Below are 20,689 nucleotides of genomic sequence, written 5' to 3'. Positions count from 1 at the left end.
TCTCCATGCTTACTGGCACTTTCAAAGAGCTCTAATAAGGTTAGTGAAACAGGACTTGCCCTTGCAGGAGCCATACTGGTTCTGCTTCAGCAAGACTGGTTGGAAGAACCATGCTTAGAACATAAGAAGAGCCTGCTGGATCAGGCCAGTGGCCCATCTAGTCCAGCATCCTGTTCTCACAGTGGCCAACCAGGTGCCTGGGGGAAGCCTGCAAGCAGGACCCGAGTGCAAGAACACTCTCCTCTCCTGAGGCTTCCGGCAACTGGTTTTCAGAAGCATGCTGCCTCTGACTAGGGTGGCACAGCACAGCCATCCTGGCTAGTAGCCATTGATAGCCCTGTCCTCCATGAATTTGTCTAATCTTCTTTTAAAGCCATCCAAGCTTTGTGGGAGCAAATTCCATAGTTTAACTATGCGCTGAGTAAAGAAGTACTTCCTTTTGTCTGTCTGAATCTTCCAACATTCAGCTTCTTTGAATGTCCACGAGTTCTAGTATTATGAGAGAGGGAGAAGAACTTTTCTCTATCCACTTTCTCAATGCCATGCATCATTTTATACACTTCTATCATGTCTCCTCTGACCCGCCTTTTCTCTAAACTAAAAAGCCCCAAATGCTGCAACTTTTCCTCGTAAGGGAGTCGCTCCATCCCCTTGATCATTCTGGTTGCCCTCTTCTGAACCTTTTCCAACTCTATAATATCCTTTTTCAGATGAGGCGACCAGAACTGTACACAGTATTCCAAATGCGGCCACACCATACAACAGCATTATGATATCGGCTGTTTTATTTTCAATACCTTTCCTAATTATCCCTAGCATGGAATTTGCCTTTTTCACAGCTGCCGCACACTGGGTCGACATTTTCATCTTGCTGTCCACTACAACCCCGAGGTCTCTCTCCTGGTCGGTCACCGCCAGTTCAGACCCCATGAGCGTATATGTGAAATTCAGATTTTTTGCTCCAATATGGATAATTTTACACTTGTTTATACTGAATCGCATTTGCCATTTTTCTGCCCATTCACTCAGTTTGGAGAGGTCTTTTTGGATCTCTTCGCAATCCCTTTTTGTTTTAACAACCCTGAACAATTTAGTGGTGTCAGCAAACTTGGCCACTTCACTGCTCACTCCTAATTCTAGGTCATTAATGAACAAGTTGAAAAGTACAGGTCCCAATACCGATCCTTGAGGGATTCCACTTTCTACAGCCCTCCATTGGGAGAACTGTCCGTGTGTTCCTATTCTCTGCTTCTTAACCAATTCCTTATCCACAAGAGGACCTCTCCTCTTATTCCATGACTAAGCTTTCTGAGAAGTCTTTGGTGAGGTACCTTGTCAAACGCTTTTTGAAAGTCTAAGTACACTATGTCCACTGGATCATCTCTATCTATATGCTTGTTGACACTCTCAAAGAATTCTAATAGGTTACTGAGACAGGACTTTCCCTTGCAGAAGCCATGCTGGCTCTGCTTCGGCAAAGCTTGTTCTTCTATGTGCTTAGTTAATCTAGCTTTAATAATACTTTCTACCAGTTTTCCAGGGACAGAAGTTAAGCTAACTGGCCTGTAATTTCCGGGATCCCCTCTGGATCCCTTTTTGAAGATTGGCGTTACATTTGCCACTTTCCAGTCCTCAGGCACGGAGGAGGACCCGAGGGACAAGTTACATATTTTAGTTAGCAGATCAGCAATTTCACATTTGAGTTCTTTGAGAACTCTCGGGTGGATGCCATGCGGACCTGGTGATTTGTCAGTTTTTATATTGTCCATTAAGCCTAGAACTTCCTCTCTCGTTACCACTATTTGTCTCAGTTCCTCAGAATCCCTTCCTGCAAATGTTAGTTCAGGTTTAGGGATCTGCCCTATATCTTCCACTGTTGCTAGTTCTGTATCTAACAATGTCTTCCACTTCTTTTCTAGGAACTGAGGTTAAGTTGAAATGGAAATGAACTGCCTTCAAGTCGATCCCGACTTATGGCGACTCTACGAATAGGGTTTTCATGGTAAGCGGTATTCAGAGGAGGTTTATCATTGCCTCCCTCTGAGGCTAGTCGTTCCCAGCTGCCTAGGGCCTGCTCAGCTTGCCACAGCTGCACAAGCCAGCCCATTCCTTGTCCGCAGCTGCCAGCCGGACTCCTTGGACTCCCAGCCAGGCTCTCCTCCCCACTGTGCTAGACCAGCTCTGAGGTTAAGCTAACCAACCTGCAATTTACAGGACCTCTTCAAGATCCCTTTTTAAAAATTGGCGTTCTATTTGGAGGCTTTCCAGTCCTCTAGTATGAAGGACTGATTTTGGGGAAACCTTACCAACTTCTGTAAGAAAGCTAACAGGATCCTGTGAAGCCTCAAAGGCTCCCACTTTTTTTAGCAGGGCACAAGACTCCAGATTCTTTTTCCTGCACCACCTAGCCCAAAGACCAAGCCTGATTCCCGGGCAGTGCCTCTCCCCACCGAGAATCACGACTGCAACCAGAGGATTTAATGTGGGCTAGGTTATCAGGCAGCAACGTTATTCCGAAACACTTAATCCGAAGTTTGAACTCAAGCTGCGTTTTATCGCTTCGGGGCCCAAAAATGAGCTGCTGAGGCCGCGATCCTGCATGCCCTTACACGGGACCTAGTAGCCAGACAGACTTGGACGTACTGCGAGGCCACGACCCTCCTAGGCAGCCCTTCGGGGGAGCAGCAACTCCCGGTGCCCTCAGAGCGGCGCTTGAGCCCGAATAAGGCTAGCGTGGCTTCCCGGGTTCGCTTCTCCCTCCTCGGCCCGAGGCTCCTCGGCGTCGGCTAACGGGAGAAGCAGCCGGCAGAAGGCAGGGCGGTGAGGTCGCCCCGGAGGGGCCGAGCGAGGCCTGCGCCGCTCCCTCCTCGGGGTCTTTACCTCAGAACCGCGTCGCGAGGCTGAGGAGAGGCGCGGCGGCGGGGCCGGCGAGTCACATATCGGGCCCTCGCTCTTCCCCGCAGCAAGTGTGGGGCGCTTGACCCCTCGCTTCGCATACGCGGCGGCAGCAGCAGCAACGCGGGACTCGCCGCCGCTCTCCCTTCGCTCGCATCAGGCAAAGACGGGTTAAGCAGCGCCGCCGCGCGCGGAGGGATACAGAGCAGGAGCCTTGAACGTGGCGGTGCTGAGGCCACCGGAGCCCAAAAATGTCTGCCTGAGGGGACGCCCCGCAAGTTTCGTCGAGGGAAGGAAGGACGGGGCGGAGAGCGAAGCAGGACGGGCGGACGGAGCGAGCAGGCGGCACACGACGACGGGGCCGGCGAGCCTGAGGGGAAAGGAAGAGGAGGGCGGCCTGAGCGAGGGCAGTGCCTTGTCGCCGCTCAGCCTCTCTCTCGCGCGCGCGCGCTCGGAGCGCCGTCCGTCCCCCCCCCTCGGCGCCGTCCTCTCGGTTCCTCGCCGCCCGCTCTCCTGCCTGGCCCCGGAGGGGGGCGCCGCCCGCCTCGGAAGAAGAGCCTCCGCCGGGAACCGGGTACAGCCAGGCGGGAGGGAGGCAGGGCGACGCGGGAGGGAGGCAGGGCGGCTCTCCCCCGACCCTCCGAGGGGCCGCGCGTCGGGGAAGAGCCGAGTCCCTCTCCTGAGAGACTCCAGAGCGGGGCGGCGGGGCGGGTCTGTCGGTGCTCTCCGCCGGCGGCCGAGGCTGGCTGGATTGTTCAGGGGAGAGCGCCCCTCCCCCCTCTCCTCAGTTAGCAGGACCTGAGTCTCCCCCCCATTTATCTTTCACACCGGAAGCCCCTTGAAGTTCGCTTTTGCGGCGACGGCAGTTTGCCTCTTCCTGGCCGCGGCTGCTGGCGCGGGGGGGGGGTAGGCGTCCGGCCGGCCCGTGAGGTGGCGAGGAGAGGTGGGTAAGGAGAGAAGCCCTTGCTTGTCGTTAGCCGCCTCGAGGGGAGGAAGAGGAGCCCCCGGGCCGCTTTCAGGGGCCGGGCCGGGCCGCAGGGTTCGGCCTCCGTTGCCGGCGGACTTCGCTGGCGCCTTTTGCCGCTGCCCGGTCTCCGTCGAAGACTTCGGCTCCCGCCTCCGCCTCCGCGCGCTGCTCGTGTTGCCTCCCTCGCCCGAGGCCCCCTTGCCCGCTGGCCTCCCTTCCGTGAGGCTGGGATCAAATTCCGTTGCCGCAGCACCCCTCCCCCCCGGGATGAGGGAGGGAGGGAGGGAGGGAGAAAGTTCCTTGGAGTTGGGGGCGGGGGGAGGGTAGGCGACCCCCGCCGCCTTTGGGATGAGGGGACGCGAGAGCGAGCGGCCCTGTCATGTGAGGGGCAGCCCGGTGCGGGGAGGCCGCCTCCGCGGTTTGGTGACGGGTCTGCCCTTGTTCTTCTCCTCGTTGTGGCCCTTAGGACGCCGCCGCGAGAGTGGATGAAGATGAATCCTCAGCAGCAGCGGATGGCCGCTATAGGGACGGACAAGGAACTGAGCGACCTGCTGGATTTCAGTGCGGTAGGATATTCTTCGAAGTCTTCTTATGGCTTCTCCACGGTAAAGCGGGCCGAGAAGCGGGCAGCGAGCTGGGCGTGCAGGGCTTGGCTGGGTCCGGCGCAGCCACGGGGGAAACTTGAACCTGGGGTGTAATGTCGAGACTTCCAGATACTGACTGGTTGGGTCAGTCGCGTAGCCAGTTAATATCCGTCTGACCCGTAGATAGCCGCTGGATAAGTTTGCTCAAGATCTTGTTCTATAGATAGAGCAACGGGCGTGAGTGTTTTCTGTAAAAACACATTGCACGTAATGCAGGAAAAAAGAACCCCGGCAGCTCAATCTTATTTACTCAAAAGAAGTTCCATTCAGTGGGGAATCCTTTCAAGTTTGCATGCTTGGTGTTGGAATCTTTCAGTGCAACCCTATACATATATGCCTGCTCAGAAGGAAGTCTCACTGAGTTGAATTAGACTTACTTCCAGGAAAGTCTGTGTAGGATTACATAGTATCATTACAGTATTCTTGTTTTGCACTCTAATCTTTGATTGGAAGTAAGCCGTGATGCCACATCATGTTTTAGATTATTTTTACAACATACTCTTGATCTAAGAAATAAAACAAAACAGCTTACTTAATTGGCTTTGTTAGGGTATCCTGCACATATAATATTTTAACTCATAAACAATAAATTGGGTAATAAACTAGTCACATTGTTAACTTTAAATAATTTATGTCAAATTCTGTGTTTTGCAACATTTTTAAGCACAAGTAATGCTGTTACCATTGCTATGAATATAGTTTTTTTGGTACGTTCCTGGATGTATTCCCAGGAATGACTTGATTTTCATAATTGTTCTGTTAGAGCTGCTTATTTTATCGTTAGAGTGCTCAATGCTAACCTAAAGACATTTGCTTGTTTTGCAGATGTTTTCCCCACCTGTTAACAGTGGGAAAACTAGACCAACTACACTAGGAAGCAGTCAGTTCAGTGGATCAGGTAAGAGGCAGCTGAAAAATGTAAACGTTAAGAGCAATGTTGTTTCGTTGTGTTGCATGCAAAATCTTAATTTGTCTGTTTAGTTGAAACTTATGTGGATGAGGGATATAGTTTATAAAAAGTTATACAAATGAAGTGTAAAGACTGTTTTTCTAATGAATTAGCTTTTTGCAGGAATCTGTAGTTAAGAGGCTGATGTGTTGATATTGCAGAATGGATTTAAAGGTTCATTCAGTTGAGGATTTTGGTTTTGTGTGAAGATACTGGTGTTTTTGAAAGTGGTTAAGGTGTTGGACTACGACCTGGGAGACCAGGGTTCGAATCCCCACATAGCCATGAAGCTCACTGGGTGACCTTGGGCCAGTCACTGCCTCTCAGCCTCATGAAAACTTGAAGGCAGTATGCACACACACATAGCCAGCACTAGTCCTATTCAGAGTAAACCTATTGAAATGAATGAACCTAAGATAGTCTAGTGTTGGATTCAACCCTCAGTTTTTTGTCAGTAAATTTGGATTATTTCTTTTGATTTTTGTTTAACCTTTAGCAACTTAAATAACACAATTGAATGAAAGTAACAAATACTGAATTTGAAAAGTTAATAAGTAGTTTATCCAAAACTAAGGCATAGAATTGATTAAAGGTCAGATAAATAGTATTATGTTCCTAGAGTTCACGTGGTCAAATAAGGGTAGGAGAAGAAAGTGAGGCAAATGCTTGTTAATCGCAAGCATCTAGCTGATGAAACAGATCTGTGTTTACGGGTTAAACTATAAACAATTTAAAGTAGAAGGTATAGTATTTGCTGAGGAAATACAGTTTATAATCTGTACAGTTAACCATTCATGAAAAAGATTGTGTTTTTCTTGCAATGAGCAGGGTTTGATCTTTCCTAAAAAATGCTGCAATTTGCTTGGCAGTAGTGCAGAACAGTAATTCAGCATTTTATTGCTCTGTGTTAGAACCCCATGCATGAAACTTGTTTTCTGGCATTCTTACCCCTTCTGCAGATGTTATATATACTGTCATATCCTACTTTTAATTCACAGTAGGTATAATTAAACTGTAAATTTACAGTACATAACTATTTTGGTTTGATTAGTATGGAGTTATGGTGAGGTTGTATTATCTGAAAGCATCTTCAGAGAACTCTGTTGATCTGTTGTACTTGTCTTCTGTAAATAAGGAAAACAAAACACATTATTGAATTAATCAACTACATTATATTTTTGGAACACTATGGCCTTTTTTATTTGTGTGTCTTGTAATGGCCAGGATTAAGCTAGTAAGTATTTCCATGCTCCAATCTGGCACCTGGGTCTTACCCTTCCTCACACATGTTCAGTATCTTATATTGCTTCTAAATTTGGATCACCCAAGGAGATTAAATTCTGAATGGATAAAAAGCAAGAAGGTCTGCATATTATGCTTTAATCTTAAACACATATTTTGTTAGGAATTGGCTTCTTGATTAAAATTGCTAAATGTCTGGGTTTCATGTTCACAAGTGACTGTCATGTGTCTGGCCTGCCTATTAAATATTAAATTAAACCCTCTGGATCTCAATTGTTTCATGGTATATACTAAATTTGTTAAATATATTTCATCAAAATAAAAGGATTAGTGGCTTTGGAAAGCCTGTATGTTGAAATTGGTACTTGACAAACTATTCTAGTAGTGGAATCTTTGGTGGATTCAACAGACGTGAATTCATAGAATCATAAAATAGTAGAATTGGAAGGGGCCTATAAGTTTTGAACTTGTTCAAAGTGATTAGATATTCCTTGACTATTTGTCTATTCTCAAGCTGCAATCCTGCCCCTTTCAACTTCATGTTTGCCGGGAGGTTCAAAAGACACTCTTTTGGGAGAAGGCTATACCTGAAGAAAGCTGCTTTATTGCTTTTAGCATCTCTCGCTAACCTCAGCTCATTCTCAGCTTTAGCCTTCTTGACGCCATCCTTTTTGTGCTACCTATCTGTACGCTTTCTTTGTGGCCTGGCCTTCCTTCCACTTCCTGTATGTGTCTCCCCCCCCCCAGTTTTGTTTAACTTGTTGCAAGTAACTTGGAATCATATGAATAAGGAGTTACCTGGAATTAAGTCTCATTGAACACTTGAGGACTTCTTTTAAGTCATGGAATTGTAGAATTATAGAATAATAGAGTTGGAAGGGGTCTATAAGGCTATTGAGTCCAACCCCCTGCTCAATGCAGGTATCCAAGTTAAAGCATAGGTTGCTGTCCAGGTGCCTCTTGAATGTCTGCCGAGTTGGAGAGCCTGCCCCCTCCCTAGGTAATTGATTCCATTGCTTTTAACTGTTAGGAAGTTTTTCCTGATGTTCAGCTGAAATCTGGCTTCTGGTAACTTGAGCCTATTATTCCATGTCCTGCACTATGGGATGATCGAGAAGAGCTCCCGGCCCTCCTCTGTGGACTTGAAGCATACTATCATATTTCCCCTCAGACTTCTCTTCTAAAGGCTAAACATGCCCAGTTTATTCAGTTTGTCCCCATAGGGGACCTGAACCTGTTCCAGTTTGTCTGCATCCTCAGTGCAGTGTCCAGAACTGGATGCAGTACTCATGATGAGGCCTAACCAGTGCCAGTTAGAGGGGTACTCGTAGTTTGCATGATTTTGAAACTATATTTCTGTTAATGAAGTCTAAAATAGCATTTGTCTTTTCTGCAGCCATATCACACTATTGGCTCATATTCAGCTTGTGATCACAACAGTACCAAGATTCTTCTCGCATGTAGTATTGCTGAGCCAAGCATCTCCCATAACTGTGCATTTGGTTTCTTTTTGCTAGGTGTAGAATGTTGCACTGTTAAGACCACTTTGATTTTTTGCTTCTCTTCCAGATAATTGGCTATCCCTCCCAATTTTGTATCACCTCTAGATTTGATAAGCATCCCCTGCACTTCCTCATACAAATTATTAAGAAAAATGTTGAAGAGCACTGGGCCCAGGACTGAGCCCTGCAGTACCCTGCTCATTACCTTCCCCCATTTTGAGAAGGAACCATTGATAAGCATTTTTTCAGTATGATTCTGTAGCCAACTGTGGATGCACCTGATAGTTGTTCCATCCAGCCCACATTTAGCTAGCTTGCTAATCAGAGTATCATGGAGCACTTTGTCAGAAACTTTGCTGAAGTCAAGATACATTATGTCCAGAGGATTCCCACAGTCTACCAGAAAAGTTAATGTTCTGTGCCTTCAAGTCAATTATGACTTATGGCGACCCTATGAATCAGTGACCTCTGTGATGTTCCTATATTAATGTATATATGGTAAGTGTTGTTTTAGAAGATACATGGTAAGTGGAGTGAAAGAGGGGGAGTGAATGGGCAGTAGAATGCGAGATTTTATTTTATTTATTTATTTTATTTAATTTAATTTCTATACCGCCCAAAGCCAAAAGGCTCTCTGGGCGGTGTACATAAGAGTAAAACAGCATAAAATACAAAAACATAGAAATAAATAGCAAACTCAACAGAACAAGTAATTAAATAGCATTAAAATACAATAAAATATAATAGCAGCAGTCCAGCAGGAAGGGTGGTGGTGGTGACCGCCAGGGGAAGCAGCACAGCAGCAGCAGATGACAAGGGGCTCTCCCTCCCTGGCAGCGCAATGTTCCTCTTCCTGCAGGCAGAAGGTCTCCCAGGCCTCTCAGCCAGCCAGCCAGCCTATATATCCCTCCAAGGAGGGACAGGTGGAAAAGGTTAGCCACAGCTGGCTGAGTACCTGGGACCTGGTCCTGCAGGGCATGGCAGCTGTTAATAGCAGCAGTCCAGCAGGAAGGGTGGTGATGGTAACAGCCAGGGGAAGCAGCACAGCAGCAGCAGATGACAAGGGGCTCTCCCTCCTTGGCAGCGCAATGTTCCTCTTCCTGCAGGCAGAAGGTCTCCCAGGCCTCTCAGCCAGCCAGCCTATATATTCCTCCAAGGAGGGACAGGTGGAAAAGGTTAGCCACAGCTGGCTGAGTACCTGGGACCTGGTCCTGCAGGGCATGGCAGCTGTTAATAGCAGCAGTCCAGCAGGAAGGGTGGTGATGGTAACAGCCAGGGGAAGCAGCACAGCAGCAGCAGATGACAAGGGGCTCTCCCTCCTTGGCAGCGCAATGTTCCTCTTCCTGCAGGCAGAAGAGATGATTGGCTGAGTGTTTAAAATGGCTGAATGTATAAAAGGAAGAGTGAGAGTGGAATAGGGGGGAGAAGAGAAAGAGTGGATTGCTTGGTGGGGTTTGAGAGAGTTGTTTGCCAGGAGAGAGTGAAGAAGGAGGGGGGTGGAGTTCAGATTAGTATTGAGTAAAACCATATGCTTATGTGCCTTAAGAAGAAATCTTGTTAATCTTGTTAGCTTTGTTATCTTTAATAAATACTTAATTTGGTTTACCAAAGGCCTGATCCTTGGCTGGAGTTTCACAGACCAGAAGGGAGGGTAAGGTAATGACCAAGGCTGAAGGGGAACTGTAACAAATGGTGGCAGCGGTGAAGAGAATAACAATACCAGTATTCAGAGTCTCTGGGAATACTAGTATTGGGACATTACTGGTGGTTGCCTAGCAGGGGGATCTGTTGAGATCTGTGCTAGAGCGGATAGGTAAACCATAAGAGAGTGCGGTCCGGACTGGTGGAGTCCCTGGTGGTGCCTAGAGACAGGCAGTAACCACGAGCAGGTAGGAACCTGACAGGGAGAGCCAGGGAAGGACGCATCACAACCTCCAATAGCATCTGTCATGAACCACCCTGTTCAGATCTTGTAAGGTCGGGTCTGTGGCTTCCTTTATGGAATCAATCCATCTTTTGTTTGGCCTTCCTCTTTTTCTACTCCCTTCTGTTTTTCTCAGCATTATTGCCTTTTCTAGTGAATCATGTCTTCTCATTATGCTTCCAAACCTTAGTTTCATCATTTTAGCTTCTAGTGATAGTTCTGGTTTAATTTGTTCTAACACCCAATATATGTCTTTTTCGAAGTCTATGGTATGCACAAAGCTCTCCTCTGGCATCACATTTCAAATGCGTTGATTTTTCTCTTACCCGCTTTTTTCACTGTCCAACTTTCACATCCATACATAGAGATTGGGAATACCATGGTCTGAATGATCCTGACTTTAGTGTTCAGTGATACATCTTTGCATTTGAGGACTTTTTCTAATTCTCTCACAGCTGCCCTCCCTAGTCCTAGTCTTCTTCTGATTTCATGACTATTGTCTCCATTTTGGTTAACAACTGTGCCGAGGTATTGATAATCCTTGGCAAGTTCAATGTTCTCGTTGTCAACTTTAAAGTTATATAAATCTTCTGTTGTCATTACTTTAGTCTTCTTGATGTTCAGCTGCAGTCCTGCTTTTGTGCTTTCCTCTTTAACTTTCATCAGCATTCTTCTCAAATCATAACTGTTTTCTGCTAAAGGTATCTGCATATCTTAAATTATTGATCTTTCTTCCTCCAATTTTCACACCTTCATCTTGGTCCAATCCTGCATTCCATATATGCTCTGCGTATAGACTAAACAAGTAGGGTGATAAAATACACCCCTGTCTCACACCTTTTCTGATTGGGAACCAATCGGTTTATCCATATTCTGTCCGTACAGTAGCCTCTTGTCCAGAGTATAGGGTGCACATCAGGACAATCAGATGATATGGCACCCCGATTTCTTTTAAAGCATTCCATAGTTTTTCGTGATCTGCACAATCAAAGGCTTTGCTGAAGTCTATAAAGCACAGGATGATTTCCTTCTGAAATTCCTTGGTCCGTTCCGTTATCCAACGTATGTTTCCGATATGATCTCTGGTGCCTCTTCCCTTTCTAAATCCATATTGGACATCTGGCATTTCTTGCTCCATATATGGTAAGAGCCTTTGTTGTAGAATCTTGAGCATTACATTATTTGCATGGGATATTAAGGCAATATTTTGATAATTACTGCATTCCTTGGGATCTCCTTTCTTTGGAATTGGGATGTATATTGAACACTTCCAGTCTGTGGGCCATTGTTTAGTTGTCCATATTTCTTGACAATTTCTTGTCAAAATTTGGACAGATTCAGTCTCAGTAACTTGTAGCAACTCTATTGGTATGCCATGTGTTCCTGGTGATTTGTTCCTTCCAAGAATTTTAAGAGCAGCTTTCACCTCACATTCTAAAATTTCTGGTTCTTCATCATACGGTTCCTCCATGAATGAATCTGTCATCCTGGCATCTCTTTTATAGAGTTCTTCAATGTATTGCTTCCATCTTCCTTTTATTTCATCTCGGCCAGTCATTGTGTTCCCCTGTTGATTATTCAACATCCCTAGTCGTGGTTTAAATTTCCCTTTCATTTCTCTAATCTTTTGGAACAGAGCTCTTGTTCTTCCCTTTTTGTTGTCGTCTTCTATTAATGGAGAATTTTTATATAGTCACATATATAGTATATAGATATTAAGAAGGTATATGTTTTAGAATCACAAGGAACTAAGCAATAGGCCACAGGCCTTTTTGAGACCACAAAATCCAGTCTCAGAGAGAGGCAAGTGAAGTTCAGCCTGAACCTCTTAACCCTGGTTCCCTGACTTCATTTTATTTCCATATATACAAGTCCTATAGGTTATATAGGTGAAGAAATATATTTGGGGAACCCTAAAAATCTTAGCATTAAATTCAGGCCTGTGAGCAAAAGTTGGATAGCATCTCTTTTATAGAGTTCTTCAGTGTATTGCTTCCATCTTCCTTTATTTCATCTCGGTCAGTCTGTGTGTTCTCTTGTTGATTATTGAACATCCCTACCCTTGTTTTAAATTTCCCTTTCATTTCTCTAATCTGTTGGAATAGGGCTCTTGTTCTACCCTGTTTGTTGTCTTCTTCTGTTTCTATACAATAACTATTGTAGTAGCTCTCTTTGTCCCTACATACTAGTCACTGTATTATTGCATTTAGTGTTCTAACCGTGTTTCTGTCTCTTTTTGTTTTTGCTTTCCTTCTCTCTTTAACCATTTTAAGAGTTTCTTTAGTCATCCATTGAGATGCTTCAGCTATGGGACAGTATGTAAATGAATGAATGAATGAATAAATAAATAAATACATAAATCCGTTGAGGTCTTTTTTTTTTTAATTATATTGTCTTTTTGCATTCTTCCCTGATAATATGTCTGACTTCACTCCATAGTTCTTCTGGTTCTCTGTCAAGTAAGTTTAAAGCTTCAAATCTGTTCCTTATTTCATCTTTGTATTCCTCTGGGATGTTATTTAAATTGTATTTTGGCAGTATGATTGCTTTGTTCTTCTTCTTTAGCTTTACTCTGATTTTCGATACTAGTTCATTATCTGTACCGCAGTCTGCTCCTAGTCTTGTTTTCGCAGAAAGTATGGAATGTCTCCATCTTGTGCTACCAATTATATAATCACTTTGATTCCTGTATTAACCATTTGGTGATGTCCATGTGTGCAGTCATCTTTTCGGTTGCTCAAAAAATGTGTTTGCGAGAAACAAATTATTGGCTTCACAGAATTTTATAAGTCTTTCTCCTTCAGTTCTATCTCCTAAGCTCCATTTCCCCACAATTCCTAGTTCTTCTCTGTTCCCTACTTTTGCGTTCCAATCCCCCATGATTATCAGAACATCTTGTGTTGGTGTGTGATCAATTTTCTCCAGTACTTCTCTGTAACATCTCTCCAATTCCTCTTCTGTGTTTGCCGTTGGAGCATAGACTTGGATGATGGTTAGGTTAATAGGTTTCCCGTTTAATCTCATTGATATAACTTGCTCAGACCTTGCGTTATAGCTCTTAATTGTTTTTACTACATCACTTCTCACTATTAAAGCAACCCCGTTTCTTCTTAATTTCTCATTTTCTACATAAAATATTTTGTAGTTGCCTGATTGAAAATGTCCCATTCCTGTCCATTTTAATTCACTCATGCCAAGTATTGTAATGTTGATACGTTCCATTTCTTTCTTGACTGTTTCTAACTTGCCCTGGTTCATGTTTGTCACATTCCATGTTCCTATCGTGTGCGTCGTACAACTCCGGACTCTCGCATCTGTGCACATCAGCCTCTGGGCTTCCTTTGAACTTTGACCCAGCTGCATCATTAGTCACAGCGCTACTCGCACTTATCCTTTGTTCTTCCCCAGTAGCTCGGTGAGTGCCTTCTGACCTGGGGGTCTCATCTTTCAGCACTATCTCGTGTTGCATTTTGGATACTCTGTTCATAGGGTTTTCGTGGTAAGAGGTATTCAGAGTACCATTGCCTTCTACTGAGTTTGGATGCATCTTAGTCTGGTGTCTCAGCTTTGACCATTCTGCCTTGGATGCCCCTGCTAGGAGTCTAGCTTCTTGGTCTAGACTCCTGACGGCATTGCTCTCAGCTTCTTCGACACTCTCAAACCCCTTCACCATGTTAAGGTGTGCATCCTAGAGGAGGAGAAAAGGTTAAGATGCAAAAATACATCAAATAGCAATCAATAAATTTAAACAGGAATAACAAAAAAGTGTTCTTACAGATGGCAAGCAGCATCTTAAGCAGGGATGGGCCACGCTCCTTTGGGGGGTTATCTGTCAGGGGCCACATGCCAGCAAATGGGCAGAGCCAGAGAAAAAACTTCTGGATTAAAGACTTGCCTGCTTCAGCATTTGCCATGACAACCTTAGATTAGAATTCCCAGGACTGTGCAGGAGGAAGATGAGTTAGCATGCAATCCTAACCCCAGCCGCTGCCAGGTGGGGCTTAATGAAACTGTGAGACCTACTGTCGCATCTGCAGCACTGCTGAGCATGATGGGGGGGGTGAGCAGGGGCAGGCGAATTGCTGTGCCAGCCTGGAGCGGCTGCAGCAGCAATCAGGCCTGATGCCATCACATTATTGCAGTGGGTCTGGCTCAGGATCCAACATAGGGGCCTCTCAGCTTCTTCAATACTCTCAAACCCCGTCACCATGTTAAGGTGTGCATCCTAGAGGGGGACTAGAAAGGTTGCCTGATCGAAAAATGAGATAAGATTAGTCTGGCAGGATTTGTACTCGACAAATCCATGTTGGCTTCTAGTAAGCACTGCATTTTTTCAAGGTGCTCACAGATTGACCACTTTATAATCTGCTCCAGAATTTTTCCAGGGATTTATGTTAGACTGACTGGTCTGTAGTTTCCAGGTTCCTCCTTTTTGCCCTTTTTGAGGATGGGGACAACATTAGCCTTCCCCAAGGCATCCGGCACTTCACCCATCCTCCATGATTTTAGAAAGATAATAGAGTTTCCAAGAATTCTTCAACGTTTCTTCATTACTGTTGGATGTAGTGCCTTTGGCCCTGCAGATCTGAACTTGTTTTAAGCAATTAGGTATTCCTTGTCCATTTGTCTGTCTATCTCAAGATGCAATGCTGCCCCTTCAACCTATACTTCATGTTTGCCAGGAGGGTTATAGACCCTCTATTGGGATAAGACTGAGCTAAAGTTGGAATTGAGTATTTCTGCCTTTTCTTTTTCATTTGTTATTGTCATGCTCCTCCGCCCCTCAAGGCGTGAGAAGTCATGCTTCAGACCGAAGTCCCACCCTTAGGGTAATTGTTCTGGAATCCCAAATACCAAATTCTCTCTTACCAAGGCTATGTAATCTAACACCAACCTTGTAAGGTAGAAAGTAGGCTGCCACCACCCCTGTCACTGGTTCAACTCAGAGCTAGGGGAACTCTGAGCCCAGAAAATAGGTAAACCAAGGTCCTATAAGACAAGAGCCAAATTTACACTCCTTGTCAGGAAACCTTTGGTAAAACCCCACAAATTAGAATTAGGCTTCACTCCTTTTTCCCTTTTGGTAGTTGTGTAGCTGAATGGTCAGGGTGCTGAATTCAGAACCACCCTTACTCTCAATGAACACGCCAGGTTAAATAGTAGCTTTATTCAAAAAATATAAGTGCACATTAAAATATAGCAGCAAACAATTATTCAAAACCATACACCCCAAACACGGGTTTAGGTACACATAAGAGAATTCATTCACACAACAAGAAAATAACAACCTAGCTAACCTGTCTACTTTCATAGGAGGTAGTTGGATGAAGTTCATCTTCCCTCAGAGAGAATAGCATCAGTTGCAAGCAATGGAACCCTGCTTAGGTAGCCTCCCATAGGCACCAGTCAGAAGGAACCTTTCAGAACCTTCCTAAGGGAACAAAGGCTATACTTAAGGAAAAGAAGCCCCAGCGGTCCAAGATTAATTAACCAATCAGGAGTCTTCTGATGTAATCCCTTTCTAGATGTTTCTCTACTTTTTCACTCCTTCCAGGCCCCCCTCCCAACAGGGTTTCAATCTTCTCAGACACAAATGGCCTTGAGTGCCAGGCTCTGACTGATTAGCACAGATAACCAGGTGCCTCTGTTTAGGCCTCCCTTAACTGTCTTCAGCTGGGAATCAAAACTTAAAATTTTTCCCTTTCCGAGGCCTGTTTCTCTAACAAGATGACGCTCCCAGAGTTCTTTGCACTGAGCCATGATGTTACATATAATTTTAACATTTCAGAAAAATATCCAGGTTCATGACAGTTATATTGCCATCTTCACTGAGTAGCTGAATTAGTTTCTTTTATTTGTCTTTTTACTGTGGATATACCCAAAGAAAGCTTTTCTGTTGCTTTTGGCATCCCTCACTAACCTCATTCTCCGCTTTAGCCTTCCTGAAGCCATCACTGCAATTCCCTGTTACCTGTCTGTACCCTTCTTTGTGGCCTGACCATCCTTCCACTTCCTGGATGTGTCCTTTTTTGTTTTCAGGTAATCTCTAAGCATTGGCTTCTTCTGCTGTCTTTTACCTTTTTTCCTTGTTGGAATTGTTTGCAATTGTGCCTTTAGAATTTCCTTTTTTCGAAACTCCCACCCATCTTCGACTTCTTTTCTCATTAGGGTTGTTTGCTTTGGGACTTGACTTACCATTGTTCTGAGTTTATTAAAACTAGCTTTCCTGAAGCCCAGGGTACATGTATGGCTGCACTTAGCTTTTGCTTCCTTTCAAATCAAGAACTCAAGTATAACATGGTCACTTTGCCCCAGAGCTCCCGTAACTGCCACTTCATCCATTAAGTCATCTCTTTTGGTTAGAATCACATCAAGGATAGCTGATCATGGAAGTCAGCGTGGAATATGGTGCTGTAAAATTCACAAGAGTTATTAAGGTTTAGTTGACATCCACAGAAGACTCTTCATCATTTGTGTGATGCTGATGGTGAAACAAATTATGCTGTTATTAAGAAGAGCCCTGCTGGATCAGGCCAAAGGCATATTTAAGCTAGCATTCTGTTCTCACGGTGGCCAACCAGACGCCTATGGGAAGCCTGCAAGGAGGATCTGAGTGCAGCAACACACTCTCCACTTGTGATTCCCTGCAACTGGTATTCAAAGGCATACTGCCTCCAACAGTGGAGGTAGAACATAGCCATCATGGCTAACCACCATTGATAGCTGTATTCTCCATGAATTTATTTAATCCTCTTTTAAAGCCATACAAATTTGGGGGGGCATCACTACTTCTTGTGGGAGCAAATTCCATAGTTGTATGAAGAAACACTGTGTGAAGAAGTACTTTCTGCCTTGAATCTTCCAACATTCAGCTTCATGGGATATATTTTGAGGGAGGGAGAAATTCTGCTTTTTCCACACAATTTATAATGTTAAAGACCTCCTTCATGTCTCCGTTTTATTCCTTTTTTTCTAACATAAAAAACCTCCCAAATGTTGTAATCTTTCCTCAGAGGGGAGTTGTTCCAGTGCCTTGATTATTTTGTTTGCCCTTTTCTGAACCCTTTTGCGGTCTACAATATCTTTTTTGTGATAAGACGACCATAACTGATGATGCTACTGACCCTGTTGAGAATGGTGAGATGAAGAGGCCTATCGACATAACTCCCAAGTGTCCTCTCCAGTGCTGTAGAGCCCATACTGCTCCTTGATTTACTGAGGAGCTGCAGATAGTGAAGCATGCTGGGAGACTACTGGAGTGAGATGGTGGAAAAATTGGTCTGAAGCTGACTGAATGCTTCCTGGGTTATGTAAATCTACCAACCAAGTGGTGGCATAGAACTATTTTGCTGCCTCCATCGCACTCTCAGAGATCCATCCAGCAGAGGTGTTCTGGGTAGTCCAGAGGCTGGTCATACCAGAAATGGTGGATGTGCCTCTGGAGCACTCAGCAGTATGCTGTGAGCAATTTACATGGCACTCTGAAGATAAAGTTGCTCAGCTCCATAGTGTCTTTTGATGCTGCAGTTGTTTACAATCCAGTCAAGCTGTCCAGTGCATGCCCATATTCTGTGGGATCGATTTCAGTTTATGAAGCCTGACGCTGTTGATAGGACCCTTATAGTGATGCTGGCAGCTTCTTGCTCCCATGACCTCTGTTCATCTTGGCTGGTGAAAGCCAGTCTGGGATGGTGCTGGTTGACTGAATGGGTCCTGGGTGTAGTGAACACATCTTCATGCAATGAAGTTGTGTCTGCTACCTGAAGAAGCCCACTCTGGACCCTATGGTTTATAACAATTACTGCCTGGTCTGAAATACCGCCTTCATGGGTAAGGTGATGGAGAGAATTGTGGCTGAATAATTTTAGGAGTTTTTGGAGAATACAGAATTATCTAGATTTGTTTCAATCTGGATTCAGGCACAGGTTTAGAATTGAGGGACTCAGCCCTGGTTTCCCTGATGAATGCTCTCTACTGAGAGTGGGATAGGGGAGTACATCTATGTTTTGGCTTTTCTAGCTCTTGGTGCCTTTTGATACCATTGGCCATGGTATTCTCATGGACTTGTTCTTTTCCGATGGGTATTGTTTTACAATAGTTCTGCTCCTACCTATAGGGTTTTGTTCAGAAAATAGCATTGGAAAACTGTTTTGATGCCATAGTCCTTGTGCTATCATGTGTCTAGGATACTAGCCAGTTGCCTTTTCTAGATGGGGTTGCAGCCCCTCTGAAAGAGCTGGTTTGGACTTTTGCTGGCTTAGGTTGCTTCAGCAGTGCCTTATCAGCTATGAGTGGTATACCAACTGCGGCCATTCTTGGATAGAGATAGCTTGGCTACAGTGATTCATGTGTTGGTAACCTCAAGACTGTTGTTGCAATGCAATCTAGAGGCTGCAAGCCTTTTAAGTTGAGGTCTGTGTTGGAATTGCTTTTTAATATGTTTTTAAACCTTTTAAAAAAAACAGTATGTTTTATAACCTTTTTAAAAAAATGTCTTCAAAGGTTTTTAAAAAATGTTTTTAAGTTGTTTTGTTTTAATGTATTTTAAAGTCTGTTTTTATGATGTGTTAAAGTATTTTTAGTGCTTTTTTTGTTTGCCACCCTGGGCTCCTGCTCAGAGAAAGGGTGGAATATAAATCAAATAATAAATAAATAAATACATAATGCAAAATTTGTGGTTTGTCTGTTGATGAGTGCAGGCTACCACTCCCACATAACCCTGGTATTTACGAGGTTGCCCGTATGTGGCTGGATCAGGTTCAGGGTTTTTATATCAATTTACAAGATCCTTAGCAGCTTGGATCCTGCCTGTCTTAAGGACTGTGTAACTCATTATATCCCGGTCCAATCACTGAGGTCTTTGGGGACTCAGTGGTCCCCCATGGGTTAAATACATGCCTTGTATTCACCAGAAGTCATGCCTTCAGTATTGTTGGCACAGTTTTTTGTACCTGAGGTCAAACAGATCCCCATCCTGTTGAACTGGCATTTACTGAAGACTCTATTTGAGCAGAAATTTCAGCTGAATTCTGATTCAGTTAGTTTTAACTGATTTTTATCTTTATTGTATTGAGTTACTTGTATGCTGCTTAGAAATTATTGTAATTAAGTGGTGTATAAATAGTCAAAATAAATTAAAAGTCACAGTACACAGTACACAGTATTCAAAGTGCGATTGCGCTGTAGATTTGTATAATGGCATTATGATACTGGCAGTTTATTTTCAATCCCTTTCCTAATGATCTCTAGCATATAATTCACCTTTTTCTCAGCCGTAGCACACTGGATGTTAACTGGATCACATCTATCTCTATGCTTTTTGACACAAAGAGCTCTAAAAGGTTAGTGAGGCAGGACTTAACTTTGCAGACACTATATTGTTATGCTTCAGCCAGACTTTTTCTTCTATATGCTTGGTAATTCTATATTTAGCAATGCTTTCCACCAGTTTTCCCGGAATAGACATTAAGATAACTGGCCTATAATTTCCAGCATCTCCTTGGATCTCCCTTGAAAAATTGGTGTTACATTGGCCACTTTCTAGTCCTCTGATATGGAGGCTGATCTTAGGGACAAGGTACATGCTTTATTTCCTGATCTGCACTATGCATTCTAGTTCAGCTTCAGTTATTGTGGTCTTGGACAACTCCCAAACATTTTGGAGAGATTTGACCCTCTTGACTTTGTCTTTCACCTTGCTTTTTACCAATCTCCTCATTTTGGTAAATTTTCTCTTCTGAAGTAAAATGTGTCTGTGTTGGATTTTTCTGGCAGCATAAAATTTGTCAGCATTACGGCCACTGTTCTGAACAACTTTCAGCAATACATCTTGCATAAGGTCCTGGGCACTACTAAATATTAAGTCCAGGGCCACTGACCAACTGTTCTATGATTACACATGTTTATTAATTTCAGTGGGTTTACTCTAAGTAGGACTGACATTGGATACAACCCCTTACTTTGTTGTGTTTGGAACACACATGTACCCAGTCTATGTGAAGTTAATTCAGATTGCCCATTACTACAGCACTTCCTCTTTTGGATGCCTCCTTGATTTTGTTTTTCATCTCAAGATCACCCTGGGCATTTTGTTTAGAGAAACAATAGGAAGTCCCCAGTACCAGGCTCTGATGCTTAGCTTGGTATGTCAGACATAGTGCCAAGCAGTGAAAGCAGCAGTGTGTCAGCGTCAAGGATTTTGTGCCTCAGGAAGGGGGAGGCTGTATGTTCCTAATCAGACTTGGTTTTCTTGTTTTCATTCTCGTAGGCTAGGGATGCTCTTTGTCTTGCAGCAAGATCGGAAGAAAAGCTTATTTTTGAAGAGCTCCGTATCTTTGAGCTTTCTGTGGCAGGTGTTCCATGGTCAGTATTTAATGGAGATATACTGCCCTTTGCTTAGTAGGTCTATTGTGGTGCTGTTCAGTGGTCCCACAGAACAGGTTTCTTAGTCATTTTCTGTGGGCTGGTGAATTGTTTCCTTAGTGTACAAAAAATGAAGTTTTTTCTGTTCTAGATGAGTTAATAAAATGGTTTCATAAAATGGCTTTGCTTAATGTTCTAACAAGG

The 20,689-nt window shown here is 44.1% G+C and overlaps 1 protein-coding gene across 6 annotated transcripts in view; it reads left to right on the top strand.

The window, feature by feature from the left end:
• The first annotated feature begins 2,777 nt into the window (after window positions 1-2,777).
• TCF12 (transcription factor 12) overlaps window positions 2,778-20,689 on the top strand; it is a 367,927-nt gene continuing 350,015 nt past the window's right edge. For 2 of the 6 annotated variants that reach the window (XM_061595501.1, XM_061595498.1), the window contains exons 1-3: window positions 2,779-3,469; window positions 4,329-4,467; window positions 5,332-5,404. In XM_061595501.1, the coding sequence (XP_061451485.1) occupies window positions 4,348-4,467; window positions 5,332-5,404 (193 nt within the window). In that variant the 5' untranslated portion in view covers window positions 2,779-3,469; window positions 4,329-4,347. Of the gene's footprint in view, window positions 3,839-4,328; window positions 4,468-5,331; window positions 5,405-20,689 lie in introns of those variants that run through there. The other 4 variants (XM_061595505.1, XM_061595500.1, XM_061595499.1 and 1 more) reach the window with 3 other exon arrangements.

Source organism: Rhineura floridana, chromosome 14 (genome assembly GCF_030035675.1).
Source record: "Rhineura floridana isolate rRhiFlo1 chromosome 14, rRhiFlo1.hap2, whole genome shotgun sequence".
NCBI lineage: Eukaryota > Metazoa > Chordata > Lepidosauria > Squamata > Rhineuridae > Rhineura > Rhineura floridana.
Note: the sequence above shows the minus strand (reverse complement) of the source record. Positions and strands in the feature narration are given on the sequence as shown.